General features: G+C 41.9%; 2 protein-coding genes across 2 annotated transcripts in view; both read right to left on the reverse strand.

The window, feature by feature from the left end:
* The window catches only part of NECAP1 (NECAP endocytosis associated 1), a 149470-nt gene that overhangs the window by 61774 nt on the left and 69132 nt on the right, over positions 1 to 18564 (reverse strand). The window lies entirely within an intron of this gene.
* FKBP4 (FKBP prolyl isomerase 4) lies at positions 1649 to 18504 on the reverse strand. The gene is made up of 10 exons (XM_061472259.1): positions 18239 to 18504; positions 14938 to 15082; positions 13544 to 13686; positions 9457 to 9577; positions 8776 to 8932; positions 8113 to 8203; positions 7685 to 7768; positions 6801 to 6986; positions 6038 to 6277; positions 1649 to 2298 (listed from the first exon to the last, which is right to left on the reverse strand). Exons 1-10 carry the CDS (start codon positions 18320 to 18322, stop codon positions 2200 to 2202), a joined length of 1350 nt encoding a protein of 449 aa, XP_061328243.1. The 5' UTR covers positions 18323 to 18504; the 3' UTR covers positions 1649 to 2199.

Consider the following 18564-nt stretch of genomic DNA (forward strand, 5'->3'; position numbering starts at 1 on the left):
GACAAAAGATGAGGTCTTCCCACTTCCACAGCTAATAGTGAAATAGGGCACTTCTGTTACCTTAATGATATTGTAAAACTATGACAGTAACACTACACAAGGTGAAAGATTTGTAAATAAAGAGACAGATATATATGGTTAACAAAGTCCTGCAATTGCTTAAGCATTTTTGTATAACGACACAGAAGTTGAACTTTACATGCATGACCTCACTTAAAAAACACTTGTGTGCCATCAACTGCTGGCAACTGGCCCCATGCTTCAAGACAATACAGAACCTCCTTTCAGCTGCTCCTTTCATACAGACAACTCATAAAGCGCACCTGCACTACCTGGAAATGCTAATGCTTTGCTAAGCAAATCAAATCAGCATTTCCTTAACTGTGATAACAGGATAAACCGACTCTTCCTCACCCACTACACTGAAGCTTCAGGCATTGCTACATCCTGCAGAAAGCAGCAGAGTCACAGCTCCCTAAGCTACCTCCAACCCACCAGCATTTGGTGAAGGTCTTATTCTGGGCATGGGGCAGGACAGCATGTCAAGCAGACCTTAACACCCTGGCTACAGTTCAGTTACACAACTGCGTGGCCCAAGCCAGTGCTCTTGCAGGATCAGGTCCAGGCAAACCCCGGCCCATAAAAAAAACCATGGATAAGTGCCTATGCAGTACTTCTCTCAGCAAAGGAGACCAGCATTTCAAACTTAAGTATTTCAGATGTCATTCATGTTATAACAGGGATACTCCCTGCGATACACACACAATTCCAGACCAGCCCATGCAAAGATATCTTTCTCACTAAAAAAACCAAAACCAACCAACCAAAAAAACCCCCCAAAAAACCCCACCACACCAAAACCCACCAAAAAAACCCACAACAACCCACCAAAATCAGAAAAGCACCCACCAAACCCATTTTTGTACCTGAGAGGAACAGATTTATCTACCTTCCTCCTGCAGAGCAGGCAAAAAATTGTTGCTGCTGCTAGAGGGTCTCAGGACAGTGGAGATGCCAAGTTTAACACTACACAGCAGCATAAACAGAGGCGAGTTTGAGTACTATGTTCCAAGCCTGCAGACAAACAAAACCCCACCTCAACAAGAAGTCCCCACAAAACCCAAAGGCACACCAGCCCCCAAACAAGACACAAAATGTACTACAGAAAGAAGCAGAATATTAATAGCTTTCTTGTGAGATGAGGTCAAGCAGACATTCAAATCATTCAGAAGTTTGTAGTTCATTACAAGTATCTGTAGCGTGTTATATTGTTATCTCCTATTTTCTCTCCAAAGCCAGTCAGTATGAAGACGTGTTTTTTTTCCCTGGTCCAGTTTTACTATGTGGAAGGTATAGAGGAAGAGAGCAATAGGAACAGAAAATAAGGTCTATGCATAGGTTACAGATTTACTTTTTGTAAGATTTTCTGCAACAGATTTTTCCTTTTGCAAATATATGGGTAAATACTGTATTGATTATTATGGGTATTTTCTATGGCAGTGAATGAGCAACATCAGAGAATACTCAAGTACTGTGGCTATTGTACAGCTGTGTGGATGAGAAAACACTGGATGACCAAAGGACAATAAATTATCTTAACTTTGTGCAAATCCCAATAAAAACCCACAAAAATTTCTGTTTTCTGGAGTTTAATTGGAGCTTTATTACTTAAGCTGTGACTTCACAGTCTTCACCTTCGGCAATTTGCAAACATGAGGCATACAAGAAAGGTTACAATGCTTAGCGGAAGAGACTCCATACTGAACAGGGGAGTAAGGGGGCAATCCCAAGACAGAAGAACTGGGAGTGCCGATTTGTTCTCCAGTCTCACGTGAGAACTCCTGGAAAAAGCTGGTTACTTGGAAGAAATCAGGAAATGAACTGAGGAAGCAGAACCTGGAATTAAACTGGAACCAGAAAGAGACAAACACCAATGGCAAAATGCAAATAAACCAAGCAGAGTAAATCCAGACAGAACCCAAACAGTAACAGAGGCTGATTGAATAAATAAAGTCCCTAGGATTAAACCAGATTTATGCTGCCACTCAGCTTCAACAGACATATAAAGCTGTAATTGACTGTGGCATGGTGGCTTCAGCCTCTGCTCCCCTGAAGCCACTGTCCAACCAGGTAGAAAAATAAAGGTCTAATTCACTGGAAATTCTTTCATTTACAAAACTAATGGAATAGGGTTTGGTTTTATGCTTCTGTGTCAACTTCTGATTTATCTTCAACTCCATTCTGCTCGTCTTTCATTTCTGCATCTTCAGTGTGGCTGATCTGAAGAGAAGCAGCTGACTAAAAGAGACAAAGAAAATAGATTCCTTGTTATAAAAGACTGGTAGCACTTGCAAACAATACCACAAACATTATTTGGTACTTATCACAAGGGTACCTAGTCTCCTTGCAAAACTGAATTAAGGTTATCAGGACCTTCAAAGACAAACCAAATTTTTCTTACCATTTTTATCTGCATCTCAGAAATCATAAGCAGTTTAGAGGAGGCTGAGAAATAATACTGGTGTTAGACTGTTATGATTCATACATGGTGTGCACACATTTGCCACATAACACTTCAAGAAAATGTTCTCCCACAGACTTCCAGTTCACACACAAGGGATAGGAAGCAGAAAGCCATGTGGTAAGGGTCAGAGGTCAGTTTTTACAACAGGACATAACCAGCACCTTGCAACCATTTCCAAACACAGGAAAGAGAAGTAGAAACGTCTACTTCATCCTGCTTATCTCAAAAGACAGTGCAATGCAGCTGCTCTTCAACCTGTCAGCGTAGCACCCTGAACCATCTGTTTTATTATGAGGTTAGGTGAGGACAGATGAGAGGAAGCAAGGACATGAACATGCACTATTGGGGGAGGGGGAAAAAGGGTCAGAATCCTTCAACTGTTACATCATCTTAGCTGCAACAAGCAACCACAGCCAATGAACAAAGGTCATCCTTTGGCATCAATCCTTAGAAGCATTCTGTGAAGCACGTCAGGGCAAAGTCTCCTTTCCAGAGAAAATCTGTTACCTAGCGATCTTGGGCTTAAGATAAGGTGATAAACATCCCAACCTTTAAAAATCCCCAGTTTACATATGTGAACTATTCAAATTTATGAAACAAATTACTCATGCAGGAGTGGCTGTTGTACTTCTGTAGTCGTAAGATACACATATGTCATGAATTTCAGAACTACAGTCCAAGCTGCCTTCTTAGAAATCAGAAGACATTTGGCTAAACAAACCCTCTCCTCCAGAACTCTTGAATGTATGTGCCTCCCCAACAGGGAAACTGTTGCTGTAAAGCAAGATGAGAAATGCATTAACAGGAAAACATGTTTTCTTGCAAGAAAAATGCCCAAAACTGACCCTTTTCCATAAGAAAACATGTGAATTTTAAGTAGGCCAGGTGGCTCCAAGAAAAAGAAAACAATACTGTAAACATATGGATATTCCCAAGATCATCCATCTACTGAGAAGAATGAACAAGGCCAATAGGATCCTGGCCTGCACCAGAAATAGTGTAGCAGCAGGGCCAGGGCAGTGATCATCTGCCTGTACTGGGCACTGGTAAGGCTGCACCTTGAATCCTGTGTTCAGTTCTGGGCCCCCCACTACAAGAGAGATACTGAGTTGCTGGAGGGCATCCAAAACAAAGCAACAAAGCTGGTGAAGCATCTGCAGAACAAGTCTTATCAGGAGCAGCTGAGGGAACTGAGGTTGTTTAGTCTGGAGAAAAAGGAGGCTGAGGGGGGACCTTATCACTCTCTACAACTACTGAAAGGAGGCTGTAGTGAGATGGGTGTCTTATAAGTAACAAGTGACAGGACAAGAAGAAATGGCCTCAAATTGCACCAGGGGAAGTTTAGATTGGATATTACAAAAATTTCTTCACTGAAAGGGCTGTCAAGAATTGGATCAGGCTGCCCAGGGAAGCATCTGAATCACCATCCCTGGAGGTATTCAAATGACATGCATGTCATTTGATGTGGCACTTGGGGACATGGTTTAGTGAGGGGCTTGGTAGTGCTGGGTTAAGCTGGACTCGATGATGGCTGTCGTGGTTTAAACAAAGGAAAAACATGACTGCTACTGCTGAACCCAGGACAATGGCAAAGGTCTTTTCCAACCAAAATGATTCCCTGACTCTGTAAGCTGATTCTATCTGAAGTAGATGGGAAAATTGGAACTAAGTGCCATGTCTTTGCAGAATCCAAAACAGCCTGCAATGCAAAGACCGAGTCTGCCTTTTGCCAAGTATACAACCCTACCAAGTTCTTGCCTTGGGGTCTGAGGTGTACATTCTGAAAAGCACGAAGGCAGCCCTTTCACACTTTTATTGGGTATAGCTTGTTTTAGCAATTCACTCTTCCTCTCCGAATAAATTTTGCTCTGTCCCACACCTAGTGCGAAAGCCAGATTCCCAGTACCTGTGCTACCTGAAGGGAACCTGCACAGTACAGCCTGACAGCTGGCAATTAAAACCTGCAATTTCAAGAGTCAAGATGTCCAGTCAAATAATTCTAGTTTAGTTCCTGTGCCTTTTATCTTCCTGAGATTTTTCATTAAAGCCTACCAAAAATCATGGTACTGCATGGCTATACATGACAAGTCTAGAAGGACAATGTACTTCTCTCCAAGCTCCAATAAGCAAGGACGGATGACATCAGGCTGCTTTAGCCATACTTAACTACATGGACAATGACACTTTCCTTGCAGAATCAGTGGAGAATGTCTGCATTTGTGTTTGTTTACACTCCTTCATGAGAAGTAGAACCAAATCCACTTGACTACTGCTAATGTTTGAGGAGAAAAAACCCAAAACGAACAAAAAAAAAACCCCACAAAACCAAAAAGCCACTAGCAGAACACGTTGTGCACCCAACCATCCAGTTAGCAGTGATTACCCTGTATGACTACTAATTTAGAGATGAAAAATGGAATACTTCTCCCACTGTCTCTGGGAGATAAATCAATTTCAGATATATCTCATTTTGAAAGACTGCAGTAAAGGAAGAGAGGTTTGTGGAGTGTTTCATCCAGAAAATTATCAGCTGACAGTCTGAGATACCCGAGTTGCCAGGATACACTCATCTGAGGACAGTGGGCCCCTGGCCAGACTCACTGGCACAGTTAGCCACAGGAAACTGGCGTACCAGTATCTGACAGCTCTTTAGATTCTTCGTGAGTATTCTGGAAGGTGGACACAACGATCTGTGAAAATAGCCTCACAATATACAAGCTTCTGCACTCCCCGATATTACTGAGAAAATTTGAGTGACATAAATCTCAGATTTGACTTGGAAGTTACAGGTTTACTTACTCCTTCTGGATCGTCAGATTTCAGGAATACAAACACAACATTTTCTTCGGATATGAGATTCTCACCAGTAACTTAGAATGTGTCTTGCTAGCTGATACAACCTAGTTACAGCCTGTATTCAAATATTGCCATTGTCAACTGAACTAGTATTTACTAAAATTCTAGTGAACACTTAGTAGGAAAACAATCCATACAGTAGAATAATGAATCTTATGACAGTCTGACTTCAAATGTCTTAATTTGTGACATTTGAGATGGAGCGCATCAACCACATCTTAATGTCTCTGTGAGAAGCAAGTGGGTGCTCAGCACCATCTGTACACCAGACATTAATGTGTTAGGAAAGACAGCAAAACAGACTGTTCTTTGCAACAAATCAGTTTGAGGAGAATAGACACTTTTTTTTCAGTTCTTGAATTTTACACTTGCTTCTCATCACTTCAACCATTTTCTGATTAACACTGGTCTGCGACTTCAGCTGAAATAAGTAAAAGCATTCTGTGCAACGCTTGGTACTACTAGTTGTCTTGTTCAAACAAAATGGCCTGATCATTTTGACCACTGGCTATTTCCACCTCCTACAAACTCCCCAAGGAAAGTATTTGAGTGTTCTTCCACTACATTTACCTGTACTAAGTAAATTAAATACCTAAAACAGTATTCCTTGTCTAATACATGACACCACATCTTGTCTTCTGGTGCAGTGTTACTTACCTTTAAGTCTTTGTCTGCAAGCCTTTGGAACATGTTGGCATACATCTTTTTCTCCTTCTCATGCTGCTCCCGTATTTTCTGCTGACAAGTTACCAGTTGCACTTTGGCAGCTTTGTTACTTGGATAGAGTTGTATCACCTTCTGGAAATCTCCCCGGGCCAAGTCAAAGTCATTGACAGCCAAGTGTGCTTCTCCACGCCGGAAGAGGCCCTTTTCATTGTTGCTATCCAATTCGAGTGCCTGAATTAAACAAGACAATTTTTCTTGTCAAGATTTACTTGTGGTTTGTTTTTTTTAAAATATGCAGTCAGAACACAAGAGACTGCTGGGAACTGTACCTTCTAATGCAGAGTTATGAACCTTGTCAGGGTTTACTAATAAGGTGAACTGAATACAGTAGGAGGTATGAAAAGGACTGAATATAGTAGGCTGACTTGACAGAGAACCAGCAAGCCTAAGATTTATCCCTGGCTGTATTACAGCTCTTTGAAGGACCTTTGCCAACATTACTACCTTCACCATATCTAAATACTTCAGTATTCAAAAAGTAGCAGGAAAGTGATAGAAGATATCCAGATAAGAAATACCCAACAATAAATTGTTGGTTATTTTTACAGTTTGTATTCAGTACTGCCCAACTGCCATACTGCAAGCTGGTGAGAAAGGCCTAACACCACATGGTCTGGTATTCCTCAAATTGTTAAAGAAAGAGATAAACTGTCAGATCGCCTCTGCAGCTCAAGAATAAATAAACCCTTACTACCTTGTTGCAGTTTTCCAAAGCCGGGGAATATTCCTTCAGCTTGAGGTGGCACATAGCTAGATTAAGGTGAGCAGCAAGCCTCAAGCTTTTGGCTTTCGTATCCTCCTCCTCAGAGAGTCCCGATTCATGCTCCAGCCACGATACAATCTTCTTATACTGTAATGCTGCCCGTTTGTATTTCCCCTCCTGTAAGCAATGCAGTTAAATTATCACACAACTCGCAGGGTATTTTAGCTCCCTTTTGACCTTTCTGCTTACCTTGAACAATAAAAAAAAAAAAAACTATCACAAAAGAACTTCTATCATAAAGAATATATTACTTCTGAAAGCCATTCCTGCATAGAATCAGAAGATCTTTAGGAAGACCTGCTGGCTCCCCCACTGAAGCTAGGGGTATAGGCCAGCATTGGTATTTCACCTCAACTCCCACCTTATACACAGCTTTTGATACAAGACAAGGAAGATGGAGCATTTTCAAACAGTAGAACTATTGCTGTGTCATGAAGGTAACAGGAAAGTCTGCCTTTAGTTGGTCAAATTGCTTGAAACAGCTTCTCCACACATCTCTACCCAAATGAGTATTTTCATTCACAATACTATCCCACAGCAGGAATTTATACTGTAACCTTGCTAAAATTCAATTTATCCGTAGGTAGAGCAATCAGCTCTGACAGAGAGAACTAACTCCCTGCAGAGTTAGTTCTTTAGTTATTCCAACTCTGAGGCTTTTTTCTTTTTTAAAGACACCTTCCCTTCCAGTCCTCCCTGTAAAACATCACAAAATACCATGAACACCACTCCGAAATGACAGAAGCTGTCATCAGCATTATCAGCTCATGATATGGACTAAGAAATGCTAGTATTACTTGAGGATTATCATTTACCTTGAAGTACTGAGTGCCTCTCTCCTTCACAATGCAGCTTTGCTCCAGCTTCTCATCTGTGTTCATTTCCCAAGACTCCTTAGCCTACCCAAACAGGAACAGTTCAAGTCAATGATACAACTTCTGGGAAACCAAGGACTATGCAGTTACCCTGTTTCCCACTAACAGTATGGTAGATAGGCTTGACAAAACAGAGTTTTGCACTGATACTGGAAACTGGGCTGGAACAGGACAGACACCGACAGCAACAGAAAGGAATACAGTAAGAAAAGACAGTTTCTGCCACGAGTTCCCAGCGTCATCTCTGGCAACAATGGCTTCCCTATTTCAGATCAACTTTCAAGGATTCCATCATCCCTGTTTAAGCTGCACTCATACTTCCTACCCCACCGCCTAGTCTCCCTTTGGACTTCATCTCTCATTCCTACCTTTTCAAAGCTTTTGAGTTTCACTTCATACTGTAGCTCTGCATCTGGAGGGATCTGAAATTTCTCCTTCCCAGCACTTCCAAAACCATAGCTGTAAGATTGGGGGTTGGGAGAGATTAAAACAGAGAGATTGGGAAAAAAAAATTATCTCACAAGAATCTTTAATGTCTTTTTCCAAAAGGCTTTGAGAACACCAGTGTACATCATCTTCTGACAAAAGACATCTGATACTCTTTACCAATCACATCACATAAGGACTAGCTATCTGGTCACATCAGGTTGCTCAGAAGGCTCACTGGCTCTTTTCCTATTCTGAGCTGTTCTTCATGTACAACAGAAGTACCGTTTCATTAAAAAGAACCAGAAAAATGTAAGTTGAAGAGAGCGACAATATTTTAAATATTCACCAAGATCAACACTATAGAGACATAAGTAAATTTCTTTTGGAATGCTACTACTTCAACCAAGTGGCAAAGTGATCTTAGCTTCCTATTTCTCACACATCTAACTTTTGGGGCTGATCAAGTTTTTACTGAAGTATTGAAAAAAAAAAAAAAATCCGTAAAGCATTATAGCAAAACACTTCGTCTTGCCAAATACTTAGTAGATATACTAAGATATATAAGTATATACTGAAGTATCAAAAGATCAGAAACAGCATACTTGGGTTTGAGATAGAACACCGATTCCTCTGATTTCTCCATCTTTTGAATTGCTTTCTCAAGACCATGAGGAAGATCATAGTTGTCACCTTCTCCAATCTCAAACTGCAATTCCCGCCTGTCGAAAACACGATCTCCGTATCGACCTTCAAACTGGACTGGTAACAAAAAGGAGAGAAAAATTGTAATTTATCTATGTATGGTAAGGTGCAGGTAGCATAGGTGATATACGGAGTGTCAAAGCCTCCTCCTAAATGGTCTTCTCTCTTTTAACAGCCACTTATGCATGGTAGCTTCCGGAAGCAAGTAAAACTTCTGTTGCTAAACTTAATAAATCCCTTTTTTTTTCAGTTGTTCTCTCCCTCTTCATCCCCCAGCAAGTACCAGAACTACTTCCCTCTTGTTCCTCAGCAAATGGAAATACTTTATTAGACTCATCTATCTTTTGTGATCAGATAAGCACTTTATCAGATTCAGTACCTCTAGAGAACACAGCTGCTGCTGGAAAATGTAAACCTTGCTAGAAACAGGAAAATGAAAGCTTATTCTAGGTTGTTAAGTTGCCTGGCAAAAGAAAGAGAAGCCATGTATTCCTCTCGGTCAGTGCAAGGAGTTGTAAACTGGGAAAAGATTCTACCCTCCCACATGATAAACCCATTTACTATTTGTGTAACGTACTTACTCTCTACAAGTGCACCCTCATTAGGCTTGGAGTAGCCTTCCCCTTTTTTACGGATTCTTCGGATGATGCCACCATCTTCATCATCAGTGAGGTCCTCCCCCTTGAACTCAAAAAGTTCTATCTGCAGAAGGAAGAAAAGCCTTGCATTTATTCCCATTACATCAATGGGATTTGTTTTCCAGAGATCTTTGAACTGTAACCGTTCAGGAAGCCACCACCTTCATTAACATCTTATAAGATGTTACAACAGCCAGCACTATGAAGATGTTTTGCCCTCACGGCTTTTTTTCTCCAGCAATCTTCGTCTCTTGATACTACAAATTAGATCATTTCAATTAAGGGACTGTGAACCTGGCTTCTTAATAAAGCTTACATGAGCCACAATACCTAGGGACTACTGCAAAAAAACATTCTACTGCCTTTAATAGTATTTTTGCTAATGTCTGCAGGCAGAAGTATGGATAGTGGTTTTTTGGGCTTGAGGGTTCTGGGGCTTTTTGGTGTTGTTGGGTTTGTTTTTTTTTGTTTGGGGTTGTTTGTTTTTAATATGAAACAAAAAAACATTTTGAGCACATGAAGCCAGGAGGAATTTGCTCTCAAATACCACTGTGAAAGGGAACCAAAGCAGCTGTCACAACCCTCTTACTCTATGGTCAAGTACAATCACCAACACTGTCACTGCATCCAAGGAACAGGGAGGTTTGTAAGTAATGCAAGGACAAAATAAGCAAGAAAATTAAATATAAAGATGCAATCCTTATCCTTAAGTCCTGACTATACCCTAAATTCCATCTATAGTCAAATTCATATCAACTTCAAAATGCTCGGAATGGAGCCGAAACCGACTCCCAGTGCTTCTCCTGCTACATTTAAACGAATTCAAGAGCATCTTTTCAGACTTTAGCTATTCCCCACTGACTCCCCATCCCAGGTCCTGTCCTTCTATTCTGCTTTTCTCACACCTTTTGTACTGAGGCCCTGAAACTATGTCAACTACCTCCAAGCACCGCAGTTATTTTCCATTACAAAGCCATCAAACTTAACATTACTTAGAACTGATTACATTTTGTATGTACTTTTGTGCCTCCTTGTCTCACCACCCATTTCTTCACTCTCTTACTCTTGCGCCACAGAACAATCTTTTCAAAACTCTATTGCATGCCTGAACAGAGATAATGTTCACTTTCTACTCCTGTTACCTCTACCCCTCTAGTCTTGCCTTATCACTGTGTACTGTAGTATCATTTCAGAAAACAATTATTTCCAGAAGAAGGATAAAATAACAGAACCATGATCTGGCCCACATTTAATGCAAACTTGTTGCTGCAACAATGTGTCTGGAGTTTTTAAGAGATAACGATAATGTAGGAGGTAACTATGCAGCCTTAGTCTTCACATGTCCTCCCAAGTCTCTAAGGCAAATCATAGTTGAAAGTGGGAGTGCCATGACAAGATGGAAAAATAATCTAGTCACAAAGAAACTTGTTGCTGCTGTGAAATTCAGACAAAATAAATCACTAATCTTCTGCTATCCTGTGTTTGATTAAAACAGCAGTAAACAGCAGGAAAGAGCAAGCTATTATAACAGTGATTGTTTAGGCCAAGTACCTTGTTTAAAAAACAAAGTTCAGGGCTAATGACGTGGAGGTTTGTTAACACTGAACTTAAGAAACCTGGAAGGTAAAAGGAATTGAATATGCACCAGCAGAAGGAGTATCTCCACTCTCTATTTTGATGGATATCTAATAAGAAGTATTCTGGTCTTAAAAAAAAAAAAAACAAACAAAAAACAACAACAAAAAAGCCACCCCCTCCCCCCCCCCAAAAAAAAACAACCCAAAAGCAACCAACATACCCTCAACCCCCCTCACCCTCCAAAGCAAACACCACCACACAACACAAAACAACACCCCACCCCCCAAAAAAAACCCATCACAGCTTGGGTTCTTTTCTTCCTTCTCTCCCTCTAACAATACTGCTCAGGCAGACGTTTGGGGCTACAAAGGCTCATGAATAAAACACTTCATCTAAATTGTACCTGCAAGAGAGAAGTCAGACTGGCATCATTAAGAAAAACCTAGCGGGAAGTGAATAATCTAAGTGACTGTATCAGACAGTACTCTGATGAAACAAAACGTATCTTGCCCTTAGAGCATTTGTTTATCAAATGGTTAGGTGTTATCTCTTGCTGCAGAAGAACAAATAAGCCCTAAAAATGCTTTATTATGCTACAAGGGAGGTCTTGAGCTTTGAGACACTGTGCATGGACAGTAAAAGCAGAGAAGCTGAACATGTTTAATAATTGCTACACTGAAGCTCTGTTTTGTTTTTTCTTTCCCTCAACCAAACTGAAGTGAGCAGAAAAGTGACATAAAAAAACACAGAACACCAAACCAACCAAACAAATCCCCCTAAATAAACAAACAAACAAATCCCACATAAAGTTTGCATTTGAATCATGAGGTCAAAACAGTGACTATTTTAGTGTTTTTATCTCTCCGAATCACTTGCATTTGTACAAAACACACAGCGTTCCAGCATGTGTGGTTCATCCAACATAAATAAACCATGAGTATCTTCAGATTTATATATATATAAATGCTTTTTATGAACAGCTTTACAAGACATTCTTTTTCAACAGTCAACTGCAGAAATAAAAGCATTAATATTGATGTACTCAAAATAAATGAGTTCTCATCCCTTACTGGCCTGGAATACAACCTGATGGCAGTACTTTTTTCTTAATCCTTCCTCACAAAACACATCTCTAATACTATTTTGATGGATATCTATGAAATATTATTCTGGTCTTTCAAAAAAACAAACAATAAAGCCAACATCCTTCTCCCCCTAAGAACAGCCCTCCCGCCCCCCCCCCCCCCCAAAGCCCAAACCAAACCCAAAACACCCCCCCCAAAAAGAGTCACAATTACTCACAAGTGAAATGCAAAGAAAATAAATGCAAATAGACTATCCAAGTTTAATACAAATACAATATCCAACTATGTTTAATTTACCCTTAACAGATGCTCATCGTTTCCATCAAAGTTTAAATAAGCTTTCAGTCCCTACTCCATGACTTATTTTTCAGATATTAAATAAAACATCCAATCTTACAGCAATGAAGTAATTTTAGAAATCGTACTTAAAAAGTGTACATCTGCCTTCTCTCAAGTGAGAAACTGAACTGTTTCAATAATAAGAAAAATATATCCTCCCAAAACACTGGACTGTCGGAGCATGCTCCAGAAACAGCTTTCATATCATCCCCTATGGAGAGAAAAAAGTCTCAGCATTCTGCGAAACCACTCCCACTACTGAAATAATACACAAGAGAGCTGCCATTTCCACCCTCTTTTGGGAGGGTGAGGTGAAAGAGGGGGAGGATGCTTTAAAGATCAATGGGAAACAAATTCTGTCCTCTGCTGGTGGCATTAAGAAACACCCAAGCTCACCAAGACCGGAAGTTCACCAAGGAGACCAACGGACCATGGGAACAGCGTTACCCAAACACCAAATTCAAGATTGATGAATCTGTCACAGGACCAAGTGTGTACAAATGACTTCCTATCATGATAGGACTGATCTGTAACCCGGATCCACAGACAGACTTTGCTACTCAACAGGCAACCTGAATCCATACTGGTTTTGGGGTGCTTTAAGGCTTATTAATAATATGCTCAGCTCTATAGAAAACAGTTCAGTTTCACGGCCGCTCAAATACACTATATTCTAACAGTTTATATGAGGCAACTATCGCTTTCTCCCTCAAACAGCTCATATAAGATTGTGTTAACTTTGCAAAGAAAACACAAAAGACTATGAAAAATACATTGCTAAGGACATTAATTGCTCTTTCTGTTGCTGAAAACTTTATAATGCTAAGTATTATTACTTTGAGTCTTACGAAGTGGAATTCAAGGTTTTCATTTTTTTCAACTATTCCAGAGTCCACCATTGAGACTATATCCAAAAATCCTGTTTGAAAGGGTATCACATCGTGTATTTTCTACATGATGTAATATCTTATTTCTACAGTGAAATAAGATTTTTCAAGCATACAGTTTTAATAACCATTCTCACTTACCTCAAAGATCAGTGTAGCGTTGGGAGGTATCTTTGGGGGGCTCCCAGCTGAGCCATAGGCATATTCTGGTTTACATGTAATCCGACAGATTTCACCAACTTTCATAGTCGCCACAGCAATGTCCCATGCTTTGATCACTTCACCTATGCAAGTCAAATTTCAATCACATGATTGCTAGGCATAAAGGCACAACCAGCTGTTAAACTGAGCATCACCACTTCCAGCATACAAAAGCTAAGACAGCAGAAATACTGAAAGGCCTGTGTTTTCTCCAATTTCTGTACATCAGTTTTAATCTTAATCCAATTACAGTTATCCTGGGACCCAGACTCAGCTAAATTCCTTCACTATAGGTGCAGTGACTGATTCTTCTCCTCCCCTTACTTCCTCGCCTATAGTCATCTGAACAGATACGGGCTGAAGTGCCTGGCACAATCTCAAGTGTGAGGAAATAACAGTAACTCTCTGAAGAGGCAGGTCTTAGGGTGAGAGATTGCCTGCCTGTATTTTGAAAGCAATCCAAAGAGCATTTTCTCTCTGTACTTTTATCAGTTGGCAAAGAGCAGCACGAGTGGTTACTAAAAGTTACATGCCCTTGTAACAGAATGGGGGAGAAAAGCAGGACAAGTAGTATTCTTTCTAAAGCTAAAGTGAACAGAAGCTGGAACCTCAAGTAACAAAATCCTATCTCTAAACTCAAGCTCTTCTGCTTGCGGCTCCTTTCAACTCAATCAAGCATTCTTTCTATCAGTCTTGTATTAAGAGGTACACTTCATGTCATCTCAAATTCAAGTACACTGCAGAATTTATCTCCTAAATGAAAAAGCAGCAAGTAATGAACTGTGAGGGAAAAAAAAAAAAATTGGAGTGGCAAGATCTGCTATAACAAGGATGTTCAGATTTTTTAATTAAAAAAAAAACCAAAAAAAAACGAAGTCTTTTGACAATGAAGAGAGGCATTGCTTCAAGATTCACCTTTGGGTTAATTTAGGAACTTAGGGGAAAAGAGATTATGTTTCATCACACTGCAGCTGACAGCTGCCCCCATGCACCCTGGCCCAGTATCTAGTCACAATCAAGTACTTCTGAATGCAAGTCTTTGGCAAAAATCAAGAAAATGCACTTCCTGGCTATTTGACTACCCTTTATCACTGTGCTTTAGGGCAAATTTGCTCCCCTGGAGCAATCTGAGGCCGACTAATTCTTCAGCAGGCTTCAATGAAGGGGCTACAGTTTTCTCATTCAGAAAAAACCTCTAAATTGCTCCAAATGGGTCACTCTAAGAGAATAAACCATAAGCTTCTGAAAACAAGTTTAAACAGCAACTTTAACATGCATGGAAATCCCATCTTAATTATTACCAAAACTGAGCAATATCAAGCACAAGATATTACCTTTGCCCAAGTCAAATGAGAATTTGTCTCTCCTGTCCAGACTGGAGTCAAATTTTGTGCCATCAAGAAGCCATCCTGTGTAATGGACGGTCACTTTATCACCAATCATAGGAGACTCTGTCCCACTGCCTTCTTTCTTGACAACCTAAGAAAAACACACAATTCTATGAGCATGAAAACTAACACTGCTTATTAGACACTAATTCCATCAATTTAGATGCGTTAAGTTACCCTTAGTAGATAACAAATTTACAGGTTTTCTTCAGTTATCTGGAAATGGATTGACTACTCTGTCTGCAGATCAGCAGTGCTGCAAATGCAGAAATCTCAAGATGGCTCTTGCTGTCATGAGAACTTAACTGGCATCAGTTGGCACCGGCTTACAGATCTCTGCATCTATAGTTAGCAATGTCACTTACCCTTCCTCAACGAGATTTTTCATGTTCCAGGTATACCATTATGCTTTATTTAAGTACCTTCTTCACTAAAACTCTATCGCCACCCCCGAGTTCGGCACTCTAGGCAAAGCATTTAAACCAGAAAATGAACTGTTTCTTTCCATGTAGTATATTCTAACACATGATCTGAGATTACCCGAGTTAAACCAGCCAGTTTAACAAAGATTAACAGAATCTCACCCTAACAAAGATCAGTTCAATCAGTCAACACAGTAACACTTCGGGATTATTATGTGGCGTTAATTTTGTCTCCCACGAACTCTGGCACAAATTGCTAGCACCACGATTTCACATACAGCTGCAAAGATTTGATTTTCTTCTCAAGAGATTCCCCAGCTTACCTAGTAAGACTAGTATCAACTAAACCTGGTATACAAAAATCAAGATTGGCCAATCTTTCTGGTGTTCATCTGAAATATATATAAAAATAGATAAGAATACTGACATATCACACAGAGCAAGAATATGAAGCCTTGCCTGTAACAGGACAAATTTGAGTTTTCCCCAATACTGACTGAAACCATCTAGCTCTGAGCCAAAGCTGTGCATTACTTCAGCTAGGCAAAAGAGACCCAACAGAGGACTGTAATTGCTTGCATCTATGGAGTTCATAAAGATAAACATTTATTCAAGGAGAGTCATCTAGAAGCATAGACTGGTGTCCCTCTTTTAAAGAAAAGCTACAAAAAAGCCATGCTACTGTACCAATCATGTTTCTCACTGAAGGAAGCAGCCCCCAGGGAGCCTCCTTCCCAAATTTCAAGTACTTGCAACTAACCAAGTCTCTTACTTTGCCTCCCACCAGCCCTGCAATTGACTATGTGATTGAAAACATCAACACCCTCCACCCAAAGCTGAGGCAAGGACAGCTCCTGTCAGACTCAAGCTGGAGGCATCTCACTGCAAACACAGAAAAGGGAAAAAAAAAAAAAGAAAAAATAGAACTGTTCCAAACTAGTGATTTTAAAGGAGTCAGTCTGAAGTCACTCTGAAATAACCACATTTAATACTAAGCTTTTCACATCATATTCTAGAAGTGACACAGAAAGTCAGCCAACATGAAAGCAATGAGTATCTCATTTTCTGTATTTACACAATATTCACCTTTTGCATTTGTTTCATTTTTAAGAGACTCAAATTCCACTTTTTTCATACACTGAATATAGCAACCCTCTTTTTCATAAGGTTTACATTTCCCTTTCTGGTGAAAATCCCCCATTCTTCTGTTCACATTGTGTTTGCAAATGTTTCTAAACTTAAATGCTTACACTAGACACAGTGCAAGCACATTCATCAATACCATGTAAAAATCCCTGGATACTATTCTGATACAAAGCTAATAAATTTAAAAAATCCCGAAACCCTCCTGGAATGAATGCAATGATACCAGTCAAAACTGGGTGCAGATTAGTTCAGAGTTAGACCTTTGATTTCAATGGGTGTATTCTGCTTTCTGGCAATTTCTAGAAAAATCCATGAAGGCTGCTCTTCAGGATCTTTCCCATCTTTTGCCTTATCAATTCACAATCTCGCCTCTTCTGAGGTTCTCACAACCTCGGTTCTTCTGCATGTATTTTCTCCTCCCCTCCTTTTTAAAAGGAGAAACTTATCACCTACTGCTTCTCCATCATCAGAAGGTGGGTACTGCATGGAGTACGGCTGACAGTGCCTTTTACCATGCTCACGGCTCTGAGCTGCAGGACAGCGGCATTCCTGGTCAGCCATGCCAATGAGAACTCTAACCTGACACTGTGCTACATGGAAAAAATAGACACTTATCAAAGCACATTAGCAGGAAACATGGGAAAGCAGAGTATCCCCAGTTTGGTCGCCGATATCCCTGGGAGGCAGCACCACTACGGCAAACCCGGAATTTTAAGTTCGGGGGTTCCAAAGATTAAATCCTGAATTTTGCCTTTGCTGTGGTCTGCTTTTCTTTTTTCGAACACTGTAACCCGAAATTTCACTGCGATTAAAAAACGCTTCTAGTGATCGTTACCATTTAAAAGACTAAAGAAGCTTCCAGAGATATGGAAATAGGAACTATCTGACAGAGAGGGTTAGTGCAACTCCCCCTCACGGTATTAATTCTGCTACCCATATCAACCGACTTCTCAGTACAAAAGAAGCCAGTCTAGCGGCATCCTGGATACGCGGCACAAACTGCGCCCGCAACCAGCCCTACCGACCTCACCTGCAACTTCCTAAGGGCTCAATTCCCCCGAAAACTGAACCAAGGGTCAGCCTTTCCGGCTCCTGCCGCCGGGGTGCACTTCCATCAGGCCCCCGCATATAACGCGGCACCTCAGCTCTCAGGCACCGCTCGTACCAAAATGGAGAAGCCCCATTTTCGGCGCCTGAGACGCAGGCAGCACGGCCCGGCGCCAGCTAAGCACGATACGAAACACACGTGCGCTGCCCAGGCACCATCTTTAACTCTTAGCCCCCGAACACGTGCGGGGACGGTGGTGGTGGGGCTCGGGGCCCCCAAAACCAGCAGTGCGGGAACAGCCGCGGGCCCGGCCCGGCCCGGCCGGGGAGACACCTGGAGGCAAAGCCTCTCCCCCGCCTCAGCCCGCCGCGACCCGGGGCTCCCCGGCGGGCAGCGCGGGAAGGTCCTTCCGACAGCCCCGCGTGGGAACCCCCGCGGGCCGGCAGCGCCTGGGCGGCAGAGGCAGCCTCCCCATCTCCCCCCCGCCGCTTATACTGAATCGCTGGGGCCGCCAGACAGCGGTCAGCTCAGTAACGGCCTGGTTCTCGTCCCCTCAGCGGGCAGGGCCTCCGGGGAGCTTCCGCTCTCCCGCCGGTGCGCGGTCCCGAAGCGGGGAGCAGCCGCCCGGTACCTTGAGGACTCCCTCATCCTGCTTGGGGGTGATGTCTGTCCCTTCCAAGGGTGCCCCGTCCGCTTTCGTCTCCTCCGCCGTCATCGCGCCTGCCGCTGCCACCGCTGCGCCTGGAAGGGCCGCCTCACGGGGTCGGGGTTGGCACCGGCCTCCCCCCGCGCTGTCGCTACCGCGTCGCTGTGCCTCCGGCTCCGAGCAGCGCGGGCAAGCACCGCGCCCCTCCTTCCCTCCTGCCTTCGCCGCAGCGCCGGCCCCCGGTCGAGGGGGGAGGAGGAAGGGGAGGGGAGGAGGAGGGACGGACCGAGAAGTTTCTAGAGAGGCAGCTG

The sequence above is a fragment of the Pezoporus flaviventris genome, unplaced genomic scaffold, assembly GCF_033815535.1.
Source record: "Pezoporus flaviventris isolate CSIRO_AGI_PZ_B2104156 unplaced genomic scaffold, CSIRO_AGI_Pfla_v1 ptg000070l, whole genome shotgun sequence".
In the NCBI taxonomy this organism is placed as follows: domain Eukaryota; kingdom Metazoa; phylum Chordata; class Aves; order Psittaciformes; family Psittacidae; genus Pezoporus; species Pezoporus flaviventris.